The sequence below is a fragment of the Pseudopipra pipra genome, chromosome 3 (genome assembly GCF_036250125.1).
Source record: "Pseudopipra pipra isolate bDixPip1 chromosome 3, bDixPip1.hap1, whole genome shotgun sequence".
NCBI classification, from domain to species: domain Eukaryota; kingdom Metazoa; phylum Chordata; class Aves; order Passeriformes; family Pipridae; genus Pseudopipra; species Pseudopipra pipra.
In genome coordinates, this window is record NC_087551.1 from 87,204,647 (window position 1) to 87,229,058 (window position 24,412).

At 39.4% G+C, this 24,412-nt stretch overlaps 1 protein-coding gene across 2 annotated transcripts in view; it reads left to right on the forward strand.

Annotated features, from left to right (window-relative positions):
* Window positions 1-14,201: 14,201 nt before the first annotated feature.
* LMBRD1 (LMBR1 domain containing 1) overlaps window positions 14,202-24,412 on the forward strand; it is a 73,331-nt gene continuing 63,120 nt past the window's right edge. For both annotated transcript variants that reach the window (XR_010429404.1, XM_064650219.1), the window contains exons 1-3: window positions 14,202-14,334; window positions 14,818-14,994; window positions 22,740-22,800. Coding sequence is in view for 1 of the 2 variants with exons in the window: in XM_064650219.1 (XP_064506289.1) it covers window positions 14,275-14,334; window positions 14,818-14,994; window positions 22,740-22,800 (298 nt within the window). In the remaining variant the exon portion in view is untranslated. The remainder of the gene's footprint in view (window positions 14,335-14,817; window positions 14,995-22,739; window positions 22,801-24,412) is intronic.

Genomic DNA, 24,412 nt, shown 5'->3' on the forward strand with positions numbered 1-24,412 from the left:
GTACAAAGTTAGGCTGTTCTCTTTTTCTGAATAACAAAGATGGATTGTCGAGCCGTTGTTTCATTTCACCTGTTTTTCACTACAATGCACTGTGGTTTTGTGGTAGGTGGGTTTTTCTGGTTGGTTGGTTTGAGGTTTATTTCCGGAACCATTCCTGCTCACTGACATCAATTAGAAAGCAGATTGCTTGGACAGTAGAAGCTAACACAATGGCATAGTTATGCCATCAATACCATATAAAGCAGTAACACAGCTACACTACTGCTACTTAGTGTTTCTTCCTATTAAAACCCATCTTTTTTTAAGCCATCACAGAGTGCACAAAGCTATTGTTACCTCTCTTAAAGAGTTCCCATTTTCCAAAAGGATGTATACTGCTCAGTGAGCTTAGCCCTGCAGTACTTGGTCCTGTGAGTGAAATCTTATATTTGATTTCGCTGTATCACCTTTTTCCTGGGCCATCTAAATCACCTTACAAAAATGGACATGCAATTATTTCCTACTTAATCATTTTCATGTCAACAGCAAGCTATTCACAATGTTTTCCAGCCAAGGAAAGCAAAGCCTTGCGCTCAATTTAATGATGTTTATCTAGCAGTAATGTGATAGTTTTGCAGCAAGCCAGCTGAGCAATCTCCAAAATTTAAGAGAATGTTAAGTACACGTGAGAACATTATGTTTTTTAAAAAACTGGAAAAACAGAATGGGAAAACTAGGACTGAAACAAGTGTTATAAGTTGCTTAGCAATGCCTCATCTAATTTCTAACTGCTTATTTTTCAAAAATACTTGATTAGTCACTAGCATCATTCAAAGCTGCTCTCTCTCATCCAAAACTGTGAACCAAAATAGTGCTTGCAGACCTGTTTTATGTATAGAAGCAGTCCAATTCAATGATGGTCACAGGAACACTTTCAAAAAACAGTACAGATATACCTAGAGAGCTTCTGTTGAGAAGGAGAAAATAGCTAGCAACAAAAAAAATGCTTTAGATTTATTTAGAGGTCTATCCTATAGATGTGTCAGGTGTGTTTAAAGAAAGTGCTCATATTTTCAACACATTGGTGTAGTGTGTTATTTGTTTGAAAGTTACCAGAAGTCAGCACAACTAAAACCCAAATGGAATAAAACCTAATAACATCTGCAATGGCTAAGGCTTCAAAGGTGACCAACATAAAACCACACATGAGCAAAGACGATGGTGAATGTAATAACAAGCATTATACAAATGGTCATACATTGGAAAATGTTTTAAAACAACCTGTAAAATTCTAGAAAATATCACACATTGAGTGTGCTATTTAAATGTGCATAAAATTAAAACAGAACTTATTTATGTGAGATCAACAAGTGTAAGTCGATGCTGTAGAAAACAAGGTAAAACATAGCTACCTGCTAAATGACCTGTAATATTATAGAGTCCACACAGTGGAGACTATGCCCAAACATGGCAAAGCTGAACTGATACCTAATATAAGAAACAAACTGAAAATACACTGATGAAACCAGATAAGGGAGGCAGAAATTTAAGCAACATCTACAACAGAATATCTTCACCAGCATAAGAGTACTGGTATGGTATGCTACAAAAATAGTAGTCAGCAGCAGGTAGTGAAGCAAGCCAGGTCTTGAAAGCCTCCTAGGAGGGATGCTGCAACTTTTGCAGACAACCTGCTCCTCTCCTTGACTGTCCTCATGGTGAAGAGGTTTCTCTTCATATCCAGTTGGAACCTCTCTCATTTCCACTTGTGCCCACCTGTCATTCTCCCGTTGTGTGCTTCTGAACAGCTTCAGCTCCATCTTTCTCAATGACTGCCCCCTATGTCTTGGACGGCTGCTATTAGATGTCCTGAAGACTTCTCTTTTCCATGCTAATCAAAGACCAATCCCATGCCATTAAATACCCTCCTGTAATATCAAGTATGCTAACACAGAAAACAAATTCTTTGCAGAGTGTATTTGCTCTACATCTTTTATGCAGTCAACATGGAACACACAATAATTTGGGTATCAACTCGTCTGGGTTCAACTCCTCTTCATATTTTCAACTCTTCTTCATACTGGATTCTCACCAGAGTTTTTCTTCTCAGAGTGACTGAAAATGTGCTTTGTGGGATATCTTGATGTCCTTTGCCTCTACAAAAAGGCATGGCCTGTGCACCTGGTTCTTTTGTGCACTGCTTCTTTCCTCTGGTTAAAACTTTGGAGACCTTATAGCCAACAGTTACCTCAAACAGTAAAATCTCTCACGATCTTTTTTTCTTTGGTGACTATAAGAAAGCAAATGATAAGACAGTGAAGAAACAGAAGGGGAAAGTTTATTTTTTATATCGAAACAAATATACACACAAAACAAATAAAAATGCATAATTATTGACGTGAATACCTGCCATGCATAATTTTGCATAAAATCTGTACATTTCTGTATCACTTTTTAGTAAATGTTAGGAGGAATCTCAAGATTTAATCATTCAGAACAGCAGAACTTCGTTTGCGTTTCCTTATTAGATAAAATATTAAATTACCAGCATCTACTGTATTACTATGTTGAAGACTTTGTATGGTAAGAAGAAAAAACCCAATTTCATAGAATTTTTTAGATTGGTAAAGACCTTTCAGATCATCAAGTCCAACCACAAATCCAGCACTGCCAAGTCCACCACTAAACCAAGTCCCTAAGTGCAAGATCTACACATCTTTTAAATACCTCCAGAGAAGGTGACTTAACCACTTTTCTGGGTAGCCTGTTCCATTTTAAAAAAATTAAAACATGATGTAAAATACATGAAGTAATTAAAGCAATGAGAATTACACTAATACAAATATGTACTAAATGTTTCTATAAAAAGGAGATATAAATAAGACGTAGAAAAAAAGTCAGAAATCATCACTTTGATGACCATTAACTGGTCACATGGCACTTTAGGTATTAAATAAAAAATTAGTAGTAAGGGGTATTTTAAGGGTCTGTGGACTGGCTTATGAAGAATATTCTGTATTTTAATAGGTTGTGCTGAAAAGGGGGACAGATTCTGGCAAATGAACTGAGCACTTCAAGGACAAAACAAACTAGTTGCTGGAATAAAGGAATGAGAACAGTCACTGAGGTCTGTCAGTATACAAGAGTACACAGGAGTGTACAAACTCCTCTTAGCATGTCTGTTGTTCAACAAATAAGAGATCAACAGAGACTGGAAGATGAAGGTGAAAAGATCAACGTGACCAGATTTATGATTTTCCATCTCTTTTTGAATTACTGAGTTCATCAGAGTTCAGAATGGAAACACTATGGTTGCAAATACGGGAAAGAATGTTTTAGATAAGTCAGTCATGCAATAATAGAAAAGGATTCTTTCTTGAATATATAATAGTGAAGAAATAGCAGAGTTTAGGTATTCTCTAGTTGTGCATATCTACAGAAATGGAAATTCTTATGATGGCACTGAATTATAGACTTGAATGCTTTAGAAAGCAATGGTGCCATCAATAGTGACAGAGTGTACCAGACAAAGTAAGATTTGGAACAAACCGTTTTAGTTTTGAAAAACTGGATTTAAAGTTGATACATACATAACTTGAAAAATATAAATCACTCATATATTACACACCAACTCCTTAAGTTCTTGCTATGCTAAAACTTCTGGAGAAATGGGAAATTTCTCCACGTAAGGAGCTGCAAGATGTAGCTCTCCTGAGATCTCTGGCAAACCTCCCGCTGACTGCACTGGTCATGGAAACGGCTCTGGAGAACTGCACCGCGGGAGCCCTCTGGTGGGGGACAGGGGAAAATGCCCCGAAACGCCAAGCAAGAAGGCTCCTGCCACTCAAACAGGATTTTTACATCTAAGATTGCAGTGGTTTGAAATTATTAATTAATTAAAATTTATTTTTTTAATTAATTAAAAACCGGGGAGTTTTGACGTCACACCTCCTCTATAAGTACCACTGTGTTTTCCCCCCCACTACTGAATGATTATTCAGCTGCAACCCACAGAGAAAAGCAGTTCACTTGCAGGAAATAAATGAAACAGGAAGAATACGTTAAACTAAATCCTTGTCAAGGACACAGAAGAAAAAGTACTACTGTATCGTATATCCTTCTATGCTGTTTCTATTACTCGGAACAGGGAATATTGGTAGTAGCTTGAAACCCAAGCATTTCTTTGGGTTTTGTAAAATAAACATTATAAATGCCAGAACTTTCACTACTGAATCAAGACTCAGAGATTGATCCTCACTATGTACATGCACAGGCCTGGCTCTGCATGGTTTGTGTAGAATCATAGAATGGTTTGGTTTGGAAGGGACCTTAAAGATCATCTAGTTCCAACCCCCCTTGACCAGGTTGCTCTAAGCCCCATCCAACATGGCCTTGAACACTGCCAGGGTTGGAGCATCCACAACTTCTCTGGACAACCTGTTCCAGTGCCAGAATCAGTGTCTTTTGACTCTACATGCTTAAAATTTTTTTGTCTCAGGATACAGGCATGTACAGAGCAGTATTTGGTTGTATCCATACGCACTGACAACCATCACATGATCCACATATGGATAGGATATCCACATCTTGGATAGGACAGAAGTAGCAAAAAGTAAAATAATTTGCTCTTGTGTGAAGTCAAAACTATAGAGGTAACTACTGCTATGCCACTACTGACCAAAAAGGCCAAAATGATAAAACTTCACAGTCAGCAGCTGTGGTATTCCTCCTCTCTGGGACATTACTTTGTGCTACTGTCCTACTGTTCAATTCCTGCTGCAATTGCTGAGAATAATGATTTCCTTTGCATTCTCCAAAATGTTATCTTCTATCTAAATACAGTTGCCATGTCAGTGGTGTTAATCACTGACTTGTTCAGGTAGGAAGTGACTCTTGGAACCTTTCTTGTCTAATCTCCTGCTCAAAGCAGGGTCTCAGTGAATCCAGACCAGCTTGCTCAAGGTTTTATCAGTCAAGTCCTGTAAACCTCCAAAAATGGGCATTACAAAATCTATCTGGGCTATTTGCTCCACTGATTAATTGTCCTTACACTTTTTTTGTTCCATATAACCAGTCAGATCCTCCTATTTTAATTTATGTCTTCTTTATCTCTTCTCCTACTGTGCCCCATTTGACTCCATTGTCTAGACAACCTCCCTGCCAGCCTGCTGTTGGGGCCCCACAGCCATCTCCTCCCCAGGCTGAACAAGCCCAGTTCCCTCACCTCTCCACACAAAAAAGTGGTCCAGACCCAGCTACCCTGGTGACCCTTCCCTGAACTCACTCCAGTTTATCAGTCTAGCTCTTGAACTTTCTGTGCTCCTGGGTATGGGTTTAAGGCCTATTTTGTTGGCTAGAGATGAGGTTCAACTGTTCATACTGTTCTTTATAATATAAAAATAACCTCTCCTGTGCTGCTAGACAGCCCTTAATGTTCAGGATTCTTTATGCAGTCCATATGGTAGGTTTAAATAATGTAGATGGTTTTGAATCAGTCTTCTGAGCCAGAAGAAATTCATCTTTACCATGAAGACTACCCTCTAACTCTATCAAATCAACAAAAACACCAGCCTTTGTGGATGTTTTAAGAACAGGCATACTGAGGTGTACTATTTGAAAGATGGTAACTAGAATGATTGAAAGGCTGTGCAATTTTCTATATTGACCTTTGGATGCCAACAGCAAACCCTTTGGAAAATAGGGAAAGCCGAACAAGCTTCTCTTGCAAATCCTGTCCGTTTCTGGCACTCCCATACTTAGGGACCTTCTGAGCTGGAGGCTGCTTCTCTGCAAGAGTGCTTAATACTGCTTGACAGACCTCTCATCCATGAATTTCTCTATTAATTTTTAACCTATGCATAGTTGGTATTCAAATCATCCTATGGTAGGGGTATCTTTTTGTTTAAATTTTAGGAAGCAGTGTAAATCTCCTCCTTGTTAGTCTATTTTGTGCCAGATTTATTTTTTTATATGAACAGGACTAATTGTTCTCTATTCTTTGTTACTTGTGTCAGTCAGAGCCCTTAAAATTCTATTACTTCTCCTTGAGTAGCATCTTTTCCAAGATGGCGATTCCAAATTACTTACTTTTTTTCTGTGCAAAAAAGCTATTCTTCATTTTGTTCATGATTATCCTCCCCTAAACTACCTAAAATGCCATATAACTTTTTGATACAGACATCAAACCAGCTCACTGTTCGTGAAGGGTAATGACAATTACACTATGCCCTTCCTATTACTATCATTACTTGCCTTTTTGACTACCTCTGAATATTAATTTTGTCAAAAGCTAAACTTACTGGCAATTTTGCCATTAAATTCAGATGGTCATCCATCTTGTTTCTTCATCCATCCTGGGAAAATCTCCAAACCTTTTCCTTCCAAGTTTACGCCTTAATTGCAGTTTTCCCACGTACAAAAGACCAGTGGTATTTCTAATAATTTAGGACAAACATGCAGAAAACAGTTCTTTGGATGATCTAATACGATCAAGCAGCCAGTTCATTATTTGACTAGGAGCATGAGAAAAATACTGGGGAAATGTCTTTTTACTCTGACTGAAAATATCAGGCAGGGAGTTTTATGGTAATACATCATTAACACTCATTTTTGTTGTGGGAATGTTCACACATCTCTGTTGTCGAAGTTCACATTGCTTTCTTTCTTATCGGCTCATACAGAACTATAATTTACATACAAAAAAGCATTTCATTATTTTTTTTTTAAGAATAAAATTAGAAATAAATTGATCTTGAAGGCTCTAATTGTTTTTACAGCCCTCCTTCAAGAAAATGTTACTGATCTACACTCACTCTCTCCTGGAGAAATTAATTACCTCTTCTGCCCTCAGACTCCTTTTTTAATATTCCAGTTTTATTCAAGTAAACAAACCAAGGAACAGAATAGTAAAGAACCTCCATAAACATTACTATGCACTTGTTAGTAATTTATGAAAAGAATAACCACTCTAAATTATTCCATAGATTACTTCTACATTTCTAACTCAACTACTTATTTTTATTTGCAAGTCACAAGTATTTAGAATATTATCTCTGCTCCAAAATTAAAAAAACACCAAACCCTCAACCTACACTTTTTCCCTACTTCAATACTACCACAGCAAGAGAAGACACACACATCTTAATGCACAGATTAGCTATTTCTCTTCACCTTGTGACAGTTCTATGCTTTCACAGAGTTTACTAGTCCCAAACTATGCCAGGTTTTTCTTTGCATGTTAGAAACTCCTGTGCTTAAGGGACTATGCTTTCCCTAGGACAATGAGCCAATTTAAGTACATCAATTATTATGTATATCAATTATACAAATTTACTTATATAAACTATTTTGTGGAATTTATTATAAAAATCTTGTTAAGATAATAAATGATGATAAATAGACACAAAAAGTGAATTGATGGCACAGAAATCTGTAGCCTCCAAAAATGATGATTCAGTCTTCGGTTTGGGCTACCTGAGGAACAGTGTGCCACTGCTGATGGGTATGCTGCAAGGAACACCACTATATGATTACCTGGCAATTAATATAGAGAAAAGCCTTTTTCCCAATCCAATGGGACAATTTCTTTCTTCTCAGTATGACACCACTACTTCTGAAAACTGTTCTCTTCCCTACATTTACCCAAAATGAAAATTGAGCTGATTTAAACCAATTTAGGGTAAACCTGAAATTTTCATGAAGTTCATAGAACTATGCCTTGTCCCTATTTTTCATATAAATGTTGAGCCACTGATACAACAGTACAATGATACTGAATAAGGCTTAAAGGGGAAATCTCAGTAAAAAGGAATGATAGAATGCCCTAAATCCAAGCTCTCTGAAGAGATCATCATGACTGAAGATCTTAAAACAAGGTAATGTTTTAGGATAAGGAAACAATACAAAGAGCAAAGATGGAAAGGAGACATCATGATGCTCTGTTGATATTAACCTAGTGATAAATGACATCCAAGTAAAGTTTGTGGATACAGCAGAAAATCTAATTCACAGAATGAAAATTAACTACAAATAGAGTTTAAGAAGAAACCCAAAGCTATGCTACTGGTTAAATAAGATGAAATAAGTACGAAGTACGGTGACAGAAGGAAGATGCAAGTATTGACATAGTAGAGTATGACACACCAAACTCAGAAATCTAGCTTGGTCTGCAGCAGTGGTAAATGAACTAGAGCATCAAATCAAACAAAAGGCATTTCAAGAAGTTACAGTCAATTTTCTTTACAAAAGTTTAGGGACTTTTAAAAAAAAACTTATCAGAGCCAATGGTTAATTGTGTGTACTTGCAGATTACCAGGTCCAATATATTCTGTGCCATTGGGTTTACAGGTTCAAGTGGATTCTAAGCCACATAACACAAAGAATAATTACACCTTCAAGTATAAGATCATGACATGTTTTGTCAAATAATGCTAAACTCGGTTTCAACACCTTCTAACATGAGAAAAAAATATAGAACAAGCAGAGTTGATCAGAAAACTTTAAAATATGGCATTGCCATTAGCCCACAGGCTTTCAGCCCCCTTGAAACTGGGCGGATTATCAAGTGGTGACAAGAGCAGCTCAGTCAAGTGAGAAGGAGCACCTGCTCCCCTTTGGTATGTACACTATCTAGTTCAAGTACAATTCTAATCCCTCGTCCTGGTCAAAATGAAGACTGTATCTTGTTTCATATACTTTAATTTCTATAATATCACTCCTCTTCTTCTTTTTCTATCTTTTTACCACATGAATACTTCAAGAAAAGTAAATTCTACAAGTTTATTATTAAGTGGCATCTAAGACATTGTTTGGACTTATTTCTCACTATACATAAGAATTACTATAATGGTTCTTTTTAGAAAAAGGTTTTATTTTGTAAGCAATATAAATAAAACACTTATTTTAAAATAATTTATTTTCTGTATAACACAAAGTTTTTGTAGTCTTTTTTTTTTTGGCATTGTGCAGCTGTCTTGCCTGGCAAAGGAGGATGACATTTAGGGAAGTCCACCAATATAATTTTTTATTTTTTACACTGTGGCTGCTACTGCCACAATGCCTATCATGTTTTATTGAGGAATACTGTAACAGCACTCTCTTCGGACTCGCTCATTGTATTTTCATTCACACATTATCTCAGTGACTTGCAAAAATCTCCCCCATTTTTTTTTTTTTTGTATGTGCAATGAGAATTTTTAAAGAGATAGTTAATTATTAGCTTGCAGTTATCAACCCTAGCTACAAACATGCCCAACAAAACCTTTAAAGGAATCATATCAACTTTTGTACTCTTCTCACCCGTGACCCCATACACGATGCCCTACACAAGTACTTCTATCCACTGCCACTCTTAAGTGCATTCACTGATCTTGCTGCACGTTTCGACATCTTGATGACAAGCTTTTACTAGCAAGAGCAAAGAAGCATGAAAGAGGACAAGACAAATCTCTGTGTCTAGGCAGAAAAAGAGGCACATTTGTTACTGGAGTGTTGGAGAGACCAGCACCACAGGGACAACTACTAACCTCATCCTGTAAGCCATGCTAGCTTAACCTGGCTGTTGGAAACATAGCACTGTTGTACACCACTGCAGCCAAGACTAGAACTACTGATCATGAGGATCACAAGCGTTCAATGTGGCACCACACTATCTTTCAGCTTGGAGGTGATCAATAACTTTGGTATGAATGATAGCACTTCACTGGCTGGCTCATACCACAGCCCTCTACCTTCTCTCAAGCAATAACGCTCTGCAAAAAAAAGTACATTTGTTCCTCTCGCTTCCTGTCCTATTTCTGCAGAGTGGAAATGTTTCTTCTGTGCTGGTGACCAGTTGCCTCATCTCTTATTTTTTGACCTATGATCTCTCATTGATTAATCTTAATGACCCACGTGCCTGACATAGTTTTGTTCTGTGGTTGCTCATTTTCACCCGATAACACTACACTTGAGTAAAGCACAGGTAGGCTTGGGGCACTACAAAGAGCAGCCATCCTGGAGGCTGTCTACCGTGATTGAGAAACACAAACATAGCCCTGGTATGTGAAGAAACATCTAACCAGCTGTCCTGTTCTGGCCAGGACAGGGTTGATTTCTTGCAGTAGCCAGGAGGGGGCATGGCCAGGACCCAGAGGTTATTCTGTACCACCTCACATCATTGCTGAGGGTGGGGGAAGGGAGTCTTTCTGGACAGAAGGATGGAAGGGCTCTCTCGTGTCAGGGTAGTGGGACTGCAGTTGGGTTGTGAGCTCCATGGTGAGCATTCTGGCATGTGATTTACTCTCTCTTTTATACACTTTTGTTATTCATATTGTTGCTGTTATTGTTCATTTTCTTACCTCATTGTGGTTTCCAGTAAATTTTTCTAATCTCCACCTGAGATCTTTGGCTTTTGTGCCTCTGATTGGAGGGGGCAGGAGGAGTGGCATGTTTTACTGGGAGAACTAAATTAGAGAATACCATTCCTAAACCATGACACCAACGTATCCTCAAGATACGCTGTCAATAGACATTGTGAATACACAGAAATATGACCTCAAATTTACCCATGAGACCCCTCTTACAGATAGAGCTGTGAATACAGTCATGAAAAATGTTACTCTTAGGTTCCCCAGAATTGTAAACAAGGAATGATATTTCTCTCTGCATCACAAAACTCAACACATGAATTGAATACCATTTTTAAGACTTACGTTTATAGAACTTTTGTTGGCACAAGGCATAGACAAAGGTCACTATTTGAATATCTAAAAAAATACTAGCTTTGCTATTAAACTGTATTTTACATTTTTGTGTGTACTTAACATGTGCAGTGTCCTACAAAATGGTAAAAAAAAAATAATTAAATTGATTCTCTGAAGTCTGCTTATAGATAATTCCTCAGATAAAGATTTTACTAAAATAAGAGAGAAAATGCTTTGAATTTATAAACTCTGAATTTTAGGGAATAAAGAAAAAAGACTCAGAAAGCTAGTGGTAACATGGCACTAAAAAACCATATTCACATAGTGTAAAGGTAACATAAAAAAACCTTCTATTTTGCCTGCACTGTACATAAAACCATTACTTCCATTCCAACAAAAACTGAAGTTCTTCCTTTAAACTATGAATTACAGTAATCATTTTACATGCAAGGATATGATATTTTTTACTGAAATGTTGAAAACCTTGTCTGTTACCCAATTAAAACTAGGTTATCAACCATATTTACCAAACAAGAATGGATCTGATAGAGAAATGGCAATTACTGCAAAAATACAGGAAGATTTTAACAAAATACTCAGAGATTGGATTTTTCTGTTAGAGAAAAATATACAGTTTGGGGGTTTTGATTGGATATTTTTTCATGTTTGTTAAACTACATAAACTCAACTGTTTAGAATAGAAAAGATTTTTTGATCGTGCTGAAGTTAGACTTAAGGCTTATTTACTATAACAAGTTAAATATTTATACTACCATTTGAGTCAAACCAGAAAGAATTGTGGTAGCTATAGTTACAGGGGTTTTTTTATTATTTTAACAGCAGGGTTAATCCTTACCCAGTTACAGGTCCCTAATGTTTGGTATATCAATATTTTATTGATAAAGGTGTGCTGTACAAAACATAAAAACTTTATATACTCTAAGGGCAAATTACTTTCTTTCCCTCTTGGGAATAGTTTATTTTTAATGCAGTTCTTTAAGGTTTTTAATTCTTCATGGGTTCTAGGGCAATTTTGAATTACATACATATTTAATAGTAATCACATCCAGGGAAATATTTTCTATGGTGAATATAATACATACACATTAATAGTAAAATATACAACAGCAACAACAACAAAAAAAACCAAACTAAGAGGACATACGCAGTCTGCTTACTGTCATAAAACTAATTATAGTCATATAGTGTCTGCTGCTTTTCTCATCAGACTATGAACCCCCCTGGATTGTCACAAACTCAGCTCATGAACACCACAGTCACTGCAATATCGCCTGCCTGCTGCCCATGCTCTCACATCAAATGGAAACCCAGCACAATCATCTGCCCCTCCAGAATGAGCCTCCCAAACAACACCACTTCTCCACCAGCAGGGCCTTTCTTGAAATGCTACAAGCTCACCTAAAAACTGCACCCATGGCCAACCATTCAAGCATCTTGTGAATATTCACTACATTTTGCTTTCACCTCCACTGTTCTTACAGTAACTTAACACATGGTACATTTATTTGCCCCTGCAAGCAACATTTCCCTCCACGAGTCAACAAAGCCCCTGCAGGTATCTACATGCAAGGTTTACAAGCTCTCCAGAACCCTCCTCAGCTCCATTATCACTTAGTTCATGAATGGTGCCACACACCAGTGTCCCGACAACACACAGAGAAGTACAGCATGCTCTGAGGGTAAGGTTCCAATCTGAGGGTAAGCTCCTGTCCCCCCAAACAGAGGTCCCTTCTTGCAAAGCTGCAAACTCATCTGAACTCCTGCTGCTCCCAGCCACCCCTGGCACAGCTTGTGAGTGCTGTCACAACACTTTCACAGAAAACTGAAGCCCAGCAAAGATATCAGCCACTGTCTGGCAAAACTGTTCTACCACACACATCACCAAATATGATTTCCAGAGAGAACTAGTTCACCTGAGCACACACCTCAGATGCCCTGGATATAGCTCATGAGCACCATGACACACTACTGTCTCATGTATAGGTCAGAGGCAGAAAACAGTCTGGGGTGAAGCTCTCACAACCTCTTCACTAACAGATGCCTTCTCTCAAGGCTATGAGCCCACAAGAAGTCCTGCCACTCATCTGACCTCAAACTTAGCTCATGAGCACTGTTGATACCACAAGCTCCCACCACTCCCACTGGCCTCAGAGCACCTGGAAGCTCAACCCTTCAGGGCCAAGCTCCCCCTGCCCCAAACAGTCTCTTCTCCCAAGGCTACAAACAAGAGTCTGAATTTCAACCTCCTCTAACTTGGATCATGAGTACCTCTGCTCTCGCAACAAATAGAAACAGCAAAGGTATCGACTGCTTCAGGATGAGAACAGGCCACCCCTGCATGCTGGCAGGTCTGGGAGCCCCTTCTCCCGAAGCTGAGGAACCAGCAAGGCTCGTGCACATTTTCACCCCTGAGCCTCCTGTAGACCCCTGGAACAGTAGCTTGTGCTCTGGACAGGGCCCCAGGCTACCCCCGGGAACTCCTGCAGACAGACCCCTTTGCACCCAACCTCACGGCCCTAAACTGAGAGTGGGGCGATTCAGATTGGATAGTTGAAAATTTTTTTTTCACAATTAGTGTGGTCAGGCATTGGAATACGTTGCCCAGGGAGGTGTCAGAGTCACCATTCCTGTAGGTGTTAAAGAGGCATCTGGCTCTGGGCGCTGGGTGATGTGCTTTAGTAGTTTAGGGGTTACAGTGGATGGATGGTTGGACTTGATGACCTTAAAGGTCTCTTCCAACCTCGATGATACTAAGAAACTAAGATAGGCGCCAGCACCTTTCAGGCGAGCCTCTCCCACTCCCCGAGCCAGCAAATCCACTCTCAGGGACGCGAGCTCCCCAGAGCACCTCCCAACTCACACCCACGGCCACCCTCAAATCGGGAACGCCGTCCCGAGCTGGGGCTTCCCGCCAGACCACGATGCCGCCCCATCGTGGTGAAGTCGAGCTCGAGGCAAAGGCACTGGTGCGGGGCTGCCGGCACACTTTCCCGTGGGAATCTCCCACATCCGCGGGTCCGACACGGCGGCACCGCCCCCACAGCTGCGCGGCGCCTGTGGGCGGCTGCAGGCGGCGTGCGGAGATGGCTTAGGTACTTTTACGGAGAGAAGCAACAACAAAGAGATTGAAAGTGCCCGAAACCTCTTAGCACACTTTTCATCTTTCCCCATACCGCCTCTCTGCCCTCCCGCCGCCCCTCAGGCAAGAGTCCCCGCGGACCGAGCGTTGCCCTGCCTTTGCCTCCCGGCCTCGGGAGGGAAGGACAGGGAAACCCCATGCGGGAGCACGAGGTGAAGGCACCTCATCGTTCCGATGCGCCCCGATCCCCCCTTCCTGCCCCCCGACAGCTGCGCTCTGCCACGGAGCGGGGCAGGAGGGCTCCTGCCTCTCCTTACTTCCCCCCTGCCCAGCGGGCCGTGTCCGGCCGGGACGGAAGCGGCTGTGCCGACCACAGCTAGAGCGGGCACGTGACGTCACGCCCGCAGCCACTGACGTCACGGCCGCTGTTGGGCCGGTCCCGCGGTGACGCCATTCCCGCCCCTCCATAAGCACCGCCCCGGGGTGGCCGCCCCGCTGCTGACGGGAGCGAAGATGGCGGCGGCCGCCTCCGATCTGCTGACGGGATGGTGCCTCTTCGGCCTGGCTCTGCTGGTGAGAGGCGGCTCCCCCGCCCTGCGGCGGCCCCTCCATACGTCCCTTCCTGGGCCGGCCGCCCCTCTTCGCTCGGCCCCTCGCTGTTCCAGAGCTGGACTCCCCGCCGGATCCTCTCGGCAGTGCCCCCAGCTTGCCCCGGCAGCGGGTGCTTCCCTGCGCTCCCGCGGGTGCCTCGGCCGGGGTGCCGTCGGGCCCCGCAGAGCCCGGGGCTGCGGGCGGGGGTGCCTTGCCCTCCTGCCTGCGCAGTCCGCGCTGCTTGTTTGTGTTTTCGCCCGTTCCGTGCGTGAGCGCTGATGTTGGTCACGCTGTTGATAAGGAAAAGGGTGACTTTGTGTGTGGTGAATGTGACGCTGATGTTCAGTGTTCGAGTAAAACGTGTGTTGGTGCTCTGCTAGTTGTCAGTACAGGGTCTAACATCAGTACCTATTTGCTGACATTCTTATTATACAACTCCTAAACCTCTTCTGCTGTGTATTTCAGGCCATTTTAATTTTCTGCTGGGTTTACGTGCGCAAGTACCAGAGTCGGCGGGAAAGTGAAGTGATTTCTACCATAACAGCAATATTTGCATTGGCCGTTGCTCTTATCACATCAGCACTACTACCAGTGGACATCTTTTTGGTTTCCTATATGAAAAACCAAAATGGTACATTTAAGGTATGGACTTGTAAAAATGTTAATTGGCTCTTCAGAAGAAGCACTTGTGTTGCAACAGGATGTTCTTAGGTTGTCAAAGTGTTTAAAATTAATGCTAATACCTGCATAGTAACACTAAACTGTTTAGTGATGAGTTTTTTTGAAGCTGGGTATTAGTGCTGTGCATACAACACTGAGATCTGTTATTTAAACTAGATCACAGTTTTTTCAGATTTTTTATTTATCTTAAATATTCTATGCCTTTCCAAACGCCCATTCCTTCTGCTGTGCAAGAGTGAGTGTACCATCTGGAAGAGATAAACAAGTTGCTTAAGTGCTGGATTTTTAGTACATTATAACAGGACATAGTGGAATAAAATTTGTTGCACCTTTGATCAAAACCAGACTGTATTGCCCATTTGTAATTTAGGTTATTTTTTTTGTCTTATTTGCCAGTAAAAAATTTGGTATGGAAACATTAAGACTTTATAAAGATTTACTGTGTTAATCTACCTATAATTTAAAACCTGAATTAATAAGCACCCTTTTGAAAGAGGGAAAGCTGCGAAAACCCTTTAGGGAGGGAAATACAGTAATATCTCCTCTTGGCTGATAGAGCCGTAACTGAATCTACTGTATTTATAAACTGTAGGAGGTTGCTGTGCAAAATGAGTTCTTAATGAGATCAGTAATTGTCGTCATCTGCTCTAAGCATTGCTGTAAGTAGGGGTTCTTCCCAATGTTTCAAGTATTGGCATTTTTAATTTTCAAGGGGAGTTCTTGAAGGTAGAGACACAGTGTCTTTGTGAGGACACTATAAGTAACAAGAGGTTGGACTGGAACATATTGGTAACTTGAATAACTACTTAGTTTGGTTTGGAGCCTACTTGGATCTATAGTAAAGGTTATGATCCTGAAACAAATGATAGAGTGGGAAAATGGTAAATGCTTGCAGCTCAAAAACTGTGTTCCCTTTCAGCCCTACTCACAAAGGAAAATGTAGGTCTTTCTGGATCTGTGATAATGCTTCAAAACTAGCTTGCTGGTGATTATATAAATGCAAGTCATAAGAAGCCTTTAGAATTGAGTCATGATGGGAATGTTGTCATCTCCATTGCTTAATGGTATTATAGAATAAATGAAGGCATTACTCAGTGTTACTATTCAAAGTTTGTGTCTTCAGACTTTTTTTGTTCAGAATTAAAGTGGATATAGAAGACAGAAGAGATCTTTCACGTGTCAGGATTCCAGCAATTCAATGACACTCAGTATTAAGAAATAAATTGAGCCTGACTATCTAGAGTAATAACCATGATGTAACTAGGTCCAGCTGAAAAGTGCACATCTGATGGGGACTAAGCAGAATGTTCTGTTGCGAAGGAGGCCTGTTTTGCTAATGTATGCATTCTTCTGTAAAGTATCTTTTTGCCTGTGCTTCTGAAGCTTCTTGGTCCTGCTTAATTCCTAACGTTTGTAGATACTTCTGATGGCCTGTTGAAATAAAATTGCTCCATAGTGCCTTGCAGAAGAATTCTTCTGTGTCTTTTAAGTCTCAGCTGAATTGAGTTTCTAGCTTTGCAGCAGTGACATGAGATCTTTTGATATAAATGCATTTTTTCCAACACAGGTGTTGAAATAAATCAGTCAGAACATACAAACCTGTAGGTAAACACAACTTTACTGATTTGGTAATTTCAGTTTAGAAGTAACGTTGAGGTAGGAGGCTGACAACATCTTACTGTCAGATCTTTATTAATTGTTAAAGCTTTTAACACTGTCTAGGGTAACACATGCTTCTTTCCTGCTACTGCTTCACAAGTAGGACAGACTTGATTGGGTTCAGAATATTTCCAGGAGACTGGACTTTCTCTGGACTATTCTTTCAAATCCAGCACTTCAAGACCCTCTCACTATGACTCTGGCAAGAACCCTCTGTTGCTGTGGATGGCCAGAGGGAGTTAAGTCTTTACTATAGTCTTCTCAGTGACTTTTTGAGGTAGATCCAAGTAGCAAATGTGAATAATATTCTCTGTAGATAAATTAGTTATTTCATCAAAAGACCTTCCAACTGGATGATTTCAGGGCTCATGCCGCAAGAGTAGTGGCAGTTACCAAGATTCTAGGTCAACAATTCTTTTCGTTATGTAGTCTTTTTCTGTGCCTCCCAAGTGTGATTTCTACTGTCAGTGTTAGAGTGATGAGAAAGACAAAGATGCTCAACTTAGGAGGAAGAGGTACTATATGTGGACTTTCGGTTAATTTTTAATGAATCTTGCCCTTCTACCAACTTGTGGATATTCTTGAGGCTTTGCTTTGAACAGGCTTGTAGCAAACTTAGGGAGAAGCACATTATGTCGATAGCACAGGTTAAATTGAACGCATGGTCTGATGGTTCAAAGTTCTCATTGTGTGTGGGATCGGTGACAAATGAAGAGGGTATATGTCTTGGCTAGGAGGATTGACTCGATGGTCTGAACTGCATTACGCAAGCAGAGCACCCTTCTGAAGGCTATGAAAATTGTGCTGCTTTCTGGAGGAATTCACTTTAAGGTGTCGTGTAGCCTTTTTCCATCATGTGTTCTGTGGTACCTTCCTTGACAAGGGCTATGTGCTGTACCTTGGTCTGCCTTGGTTGTTTACCTTGAGGTTTTGTCCATTTCAACAGGACTGTTAAGGTACTATTTATACATCTTTTAATTAAGATAAACTATTCTTTACTGTGAACAAGTGGCTTGAAGCATTTGTTACATAATGGTGTCTCCCATCATATTTTGAGAGACTTACCAGATATTATCTTAAAGGTTTTTTAGTGAATGAACCGAGCGGGTTTGTTATTAGAAAGTTTTGCACGCTGACTGTGTAGTAGAAGTCACTGCAACACTTTTTCTGGAGGCTGGGATTGCTTTGATTCATAGTGCTGCTTAAGTAGGAAAGAAGGCTTTTGGTTTTAGTACTAGTAAAAGAACGGAGTATTACCTTGTAAGTGATGTTATGGTAATACTCACCAGCACCACTTTGAGCTCAAGGTTTTGTCTGTTTGCATTTACAATGCTATAGTTTGTTTCAATGGGCTTCAAATATATCCACTTGTATCTGATCTGTTTGATCTGAAAGCTTGTTTGATTTTTAACAAGCACTTAGGAACAGAAAACCTCACCATAGCTTAAAGACTTAAAATTGGTGCTGGAACCCAAGCCCTCTGGGTCTGACCTACAGGTTTCAAATATTGAAAATATAACTGATGCATTCTTGCAGCAGGAAACAAGGATACTCCCATCACCACACTGGTTTTTTTCCTACTGTTGTTTTAACGGAAGGCAGAGGTCATGAAACCTTTTTCACTTTGAAATGTATGGATTCTTGCTGCTGTATGAAGTTAAAAGCCGGTGGCATGTTCCTTGTCTGATTAGACCGAATGTATCACAACAGCCTGAGCTGTTAAAAGCCAGTTGTCTTCTGAATGGTTCAAAGAGTAGCATCTGTTTAGTGGGAGATACTTAATAGAATGGTCTGTAAAAAGGTTTTTTTGCATCTTGCAAAGGTGGTGGTGGGAGAGCAACTCATTATGTAGATGTTCAGAATACAAACCACTAGAAGTGTCAGGGGATTTTATTTTTAGAAAGGTGTTAGTTGAGAAATCATTATTGTCTGAGACCATGCTTCTTGTCCTGAGTAAGAATTACTACTTTTGAAGTAATAATACTTGGCCAAAACATTCACAGTAGCCAGATGTGCCTGAGATATGCATATTTCTGTGTGTTACTCTCCATCTGGCAGTCAGAATTCTGGCACTGTCCCATTTTGAAGGTAACAGGCTGGAAGATCTGAGACCTGGATATGAAACTTCTTGATTATGTAACCATGCTATGACCCACTCTCCAGTCTTTCATACTGTATCTTCCTTTTATTGGCTGAGGTTTGGAGAGGCTAATCAGCAGAATGACTGCTTCATCTACATTTGATGAAACATCACAAATACTGTAACCTGTAATATGGTACTCATGAAACTCTTGCAGGGTCCAGCAGTGACAGTAGAAATGTCACATTTAATGGGGACAAAGGAATGAAATTCATGGCTGTTCCCCCATTAAAAAGTGGGGAAGGTCAAAACTGTCAGATTAACTTGTACTGCTTTCATTTGGGGAAGTTATCTGTATGGTTGGAATAGTAGTGTTCTGTTGAAATACATTAACATAAGTTACTAACTGGACACAGTTTCTGGAAAAGACTCAGCTCAATGATTACTGGGGGAGCAAATGTTCTTCATAACTAATTTTATATGAATATAATTGCTAAATGAATCTTCTGAGGGAGCTTTGCTTTGGTTTTAGCATTTAGGTAAACTGGAAGTGTCTTAAACTGCCTCTTTTATATCCTTACTTACACAGCAACATTTTACTAATATATTTACTTTTTACACTTGTAAGTGCATTTAACATGACCTATGTTAAGGAATACTTAAGCATAATAGCTTAATATGGGTAATCATACTCATTTTGCATCCCCTTGCAATTTGTGACTTCCCTTATCTATCAATGCAATGCATTGTTATGGGTATTTTAAAGGTGATGTGTTATATACTCGCCAAACTACATGGAACAGAATGAAATACAGCAGAACAGTGCAGAGTGCCTGAATTCTGCAGATCTTAAGAGAATTTGTGGTCACATTTTCAACCTTAAACTGTTGCTGAAGGCAGTAATGAATTCTAACCTTCCTAATCTATTGTACTTCTAAGGTATTTGCTGTATATGTTGTAAGCTTAGATTGTAATGGATGGAGAAGAAAAACAGACTAGATCTACAGGCTGTCCAGATGAGTTCTCAGCTGAGTTGTGGGTGTGCTAGTTCAGTAAATTCATATACCTAGCTGCTTGATATGTCATGGGTGATGCTGACAATGTCAGAGCTCTTGACGCTCACTAGGTAGCACTGTTTCTTGCTTCTGGCAAGACAGTGCTGCTGTCACTAGCTTTTGAAACAGCTCAGATGAACTGCTTACTGCTTTTGAGTTACTGATGGTGTGTGCATATGCATAATTTGTCAGAATAAGGTTTTTTGCCTCTATGTAAATGTGGGACTTCAGCAGACTGAAAGCTGACGTAATAAATATTAAATTGGCTTGCATTACAGTTTCTTTCTGTGCAGAGTAGTGTGAAGTTTCTATATTGGGGCAGATCTAAATGATGGTGAAATGCACACATCTTTGCATCTTGACATGTTTATTTAAGATAAGATCTCACTATTTTAGTGTAGTGTAGTGTATGTTTCCTAGAACATTAATCTGGTCCTCTATGCAGCTTAATTTGAGAAATAAAATGAAGAGCAGTTACAATGTTTTCAAGTTCTACATCTGTATTGTGTTATAAATGTTGTTAATGCTTTTCTGTAGTTGAGGGAGAAGCAATTCTTTGGCAGCTAAGCTCTGTTGGTATTTCCATTACTAGCTACTTCTTCCTGTACAATGACTGTGCCACTTAAACATCAGGTCTTACTGTTGTTTTTCTTGCTTAACCTTGGTTGGTGTGCATTTGAATGTCTCCATCATTTACAGGAGAGACCTTGTTCCAATACTTACTTGGAAGCAAATAATGTAAACTGTCCAGTTCAGGCTTGATTTTTCCCTTAGGCATAATTAAAGCAATGCAATCTCTTAATTTTTAACATTAGGCAATTTAAATGCTTTAGTGTTACGTAGTATTAACTTATTAGAATCAGATTCTTTTGTGGTGTATTTTAATGCAAATGCCTAGAAATTTCTTAGTTGAAATGCTGTCGGGCTTGAGCCTGACAGTCTTCAAAGATTTAGCTTATTGTGCACCTGGCAGACACTTCAGGTGTTGCTTCTGCCCCCTTCTGTGAAAATATTTTTCATCCTTCCTTTTTGCTGATTACATGTCAAAATGCATGTGTACTTTTCTACTCAAATTCCAGTTGGATGATAATCTAATTTAGTTCAGACAGTGAATTTTAAAAGCTTAATGTAAAGTGACCTACTGGAAATCTTAATACAGTAACAAAAGGGAAGGTGGTACTGACTTTCTGAGATAATAGAAAAATCAAGTGTTCGTGATATGTTATCAAGCCCATATTCTATAGGAGTTTATGAGTACTGAGAGAACTAATAGAACAAGTGCCAAACATCTTTAAGTCTTGTGGTAGCAGTCATTAAGGAGTGTACTCACTTGCACTTTCATATCTCTCTGTACTAGTCATGCATCTTTACAAGTGAAAGGGCTTGATCTTACCAGTTTAGAAAAAGCCTGCATGTGGAAATTGAAAGGAGCTTTGACAGTGCTGGATGTTTTTGTTTTTCTTCACCAATTCAGTTATTTTCGTGTGTTCTCTAGCTTTTAAAGAGTTTTGCTTCTGGATAACTGCTGTCTTGATATTGACCACACATAGATTGAATCCCACAAGACTAAAACAATTCTGGATATGTTTAAGCTGTACTGGCAGGTTTGGACCTTTGGACCTTGTATTCAATCCCTGAGTTTGGCTGCCAACCATTATTATAAGACATTTAGCTTCCTTAAACCAATAGTTCCTCTCTAGGAGGAGAAAAAGGGAATGGGTGCAAGAGCTTGACGTCAGCCGTCTGGCTGACTGCTGTTTCCAACATAGATTTGTATTTTCACTTTCATTGCTTCCACACTCTGAACCATTCCCCAGGACTGAGTAACATAGTTACTTTTGCTCTTGTTCATATAAGGGCTATCAGTGCTGCTGGGTTTGGAGTTGTAGGATCTAAGTTGCTAAATTCAATATTCATGTAATTCAAGTCTTGCTCAAACAAAGAAGTGAAGTCTCATACTTCTGAAAAGGGAGATGATAGATGAAACTGGTAAAATAACTAGAAAAACAGAAGTTGCTGAGCTGTAACTGAGCATAATAAAAAGTAATTTGTTATTCTTATGTCTAAGTACTGTTTCATCTGTAAATGTAAATTTTAATCAAAGATATTCTGTGATAGAAATATTGTGTGTACTGTGTCCACCTCTTTGGCCCACAGCACAAGAAAACTATTAGAACAGGGCCACAGAAATGGTCTGGATCTCCTTCCCTATGAAGACAGTTTGAAAGAGTTGGGTTGTTCAGCCTAGAGAAGAGAAGGCTCTGGAGAAATGTTATTGCAGTCTTTCAATATACAAAGAGGTTATAAAAATGATGGAGAAACACTTTTGACCAAAGCCTGTAGAGACAGAACAAAAGCCAACAGTTTTAGACTGAAGGATTGTGGGTTTAAATTGGACATGAAGAAGAAATTTTTTGTGGTGAGAGTGGTGGGACTCTAGAACAGGTTGCCCAGAGGGATTGTGGATGCCCCATCACTGGAAGTGTTCAAGATCAGGTTGAATGGGGCTTTGAGCAACTTGACCTGGTGAAAGGTGTTCTTGCCCATGGGCAGGAGGGATGGACTAGATGATCTTTGAAGGTCCCTTTCAACCCAAACCATTCTGCGATGGTCTTAAGAGACTCTTATAAAGATACTGTGGGAATTAGCAGAACATACATGGGAGCTGCCAAAACTACTCAGTGTTCTTTCAGGTCTAAAATCTGCCCTTTATGAAGCTGTCATATGCTTATTCCTGTTTGCATTCTTGTTTGCCCAGTGATTTTCCCTGTTGCTGGCAGTCTAGAATTTTATTTCTTTTTTAGACATAGCTTTTTTATATCCATCTATGTATATGTGTTCTTTAATGAGTTATTGTCTGTAGTGTTATTTTGTTTCATTTGATGATAAATGCTTCTATCATTTATTGCTAGATCTGGGCTGATGCTAATGTTTCAAGACAAATTGAAGACACTGTACTTTATGGATATTACAGTAAGTATTTTAATTTTTTTCCAGTTAATAGGACCTTTAAGTGAAAGCATGAAGTTTTTAGAGATCATACTGGATTATCCCTTTTGGTTAAACATTAGTCTTGTACTTGCTGCCCTTCAGGGAACGTTAGTACCTTCAAGAGCCCCCTAAAAATGCAAATATACTGAAGGCCAGTCCATGAAAAGGCTTCTGTTATATAATCTATGGTTAACATATTTCCTGTGTGTATATTCAGTGGTCCCTTAAGGGAAACATGGTTTTGCTGTAACTTTCATGATGCTTAATATATGCAGCAGTGTGAAACTTGCCTAACATGTAAAAAGTTCAGGCAACCATGAGTGTGACACTTTTAAGTGTTCAGGTTCAGCAACTGCTGTGTTCAAAGTAACAGCTACTGTGAAGGAGCATAAAGGAGTTGATTCAAGAGTGATAATCCCTGAACAGAACTGAAGTTAAAAAAAAGGACTGCAATGAAATGTAATAATAAAATTCATTGTTCACCAAACCTCTGCATAGTCGTAGATCAGTTTTTTAGTTGTCCTTATGGAATTAATGAGTAGCAAGGGGCAGCTGTAGAAGAGTGCATATCACTGTTTGAGTGAAATGCCTGCCTTAGTCAATGATACAAAGCAGGTAGTTGCCTGCTTTTGGTAACATTTCCTAAGACTTGACGTTTGGAAGTCTTAGAAGACTATAGGTTGGCTCTTTTGAATATGTTTTTTTAGATCAGGAAATGGTTCTAAATACTGGACTTTTTGTTAAGTTACGCAATGTTTATTGCCTGCCAGTGATACTGACTGAAACTAAAATGTGCAGTTTCATGCTGAGTGAAACCTAAAGTCAAAAGTAGTAAGACACTTCTGTTTTCAAAAAGGAACTTCTAAAAACTAGTTATCTTCCACAAAGATTCTTTAATATATAATAGTGGTATTGCTTTGTATTTGCTTTCTACTCTTTTTAGGTGTTATTTAACAGCCCAAGTATTTCACAACTTCTTACGTGGAGCAGTTGTGAAACTCTTCTGTGGACAGTTTTCTATAGATTAGTGGATTAGTGAGACTGATGAATTTCTGCAAAATGTTTTGGTCTGAGTCTCTTGGTAAATCCCAAACTAATCTTTGGAATAGATTAGAACTTCAGTTTGGAAAACTGCTTTTGTTTTTGGTTTGTCTGGACAGGTCTACTTGAAATACTGTGGGAGGAATGTTTTATTTCATAGCATCCTCCAGATGGTGGTAGAGATTTAAAGATGTTTTTAAAAACATTTTTCTGTTGTTATCTTAATTTGAGGAGTTGATAGACATTTTTATAACTAGAGCTACACTGAAGTGAGCAGTAATAGGTAACGTATTTTCAGAAGTCTCTACTAGTAATATATAAAACCACAACTTAATGCCTCTCCTACATAATCTAGTTCCCTGCTGCTGTTGCACAACATAGTGAGAAGGAGAGCTGAGAAGGATTAAGTTAAACAATTTTTCCAGTCTTGCAGTACTATTCAATTTTTTCTACTTGTATCTTCTTGTGAAAGTATTTGGTCTTTTTTTTTTTTTTTTTTAACAAGCAGGATGAGCAAAACTCAAGTATCCTTTTGTACTTAAGGACATGAATT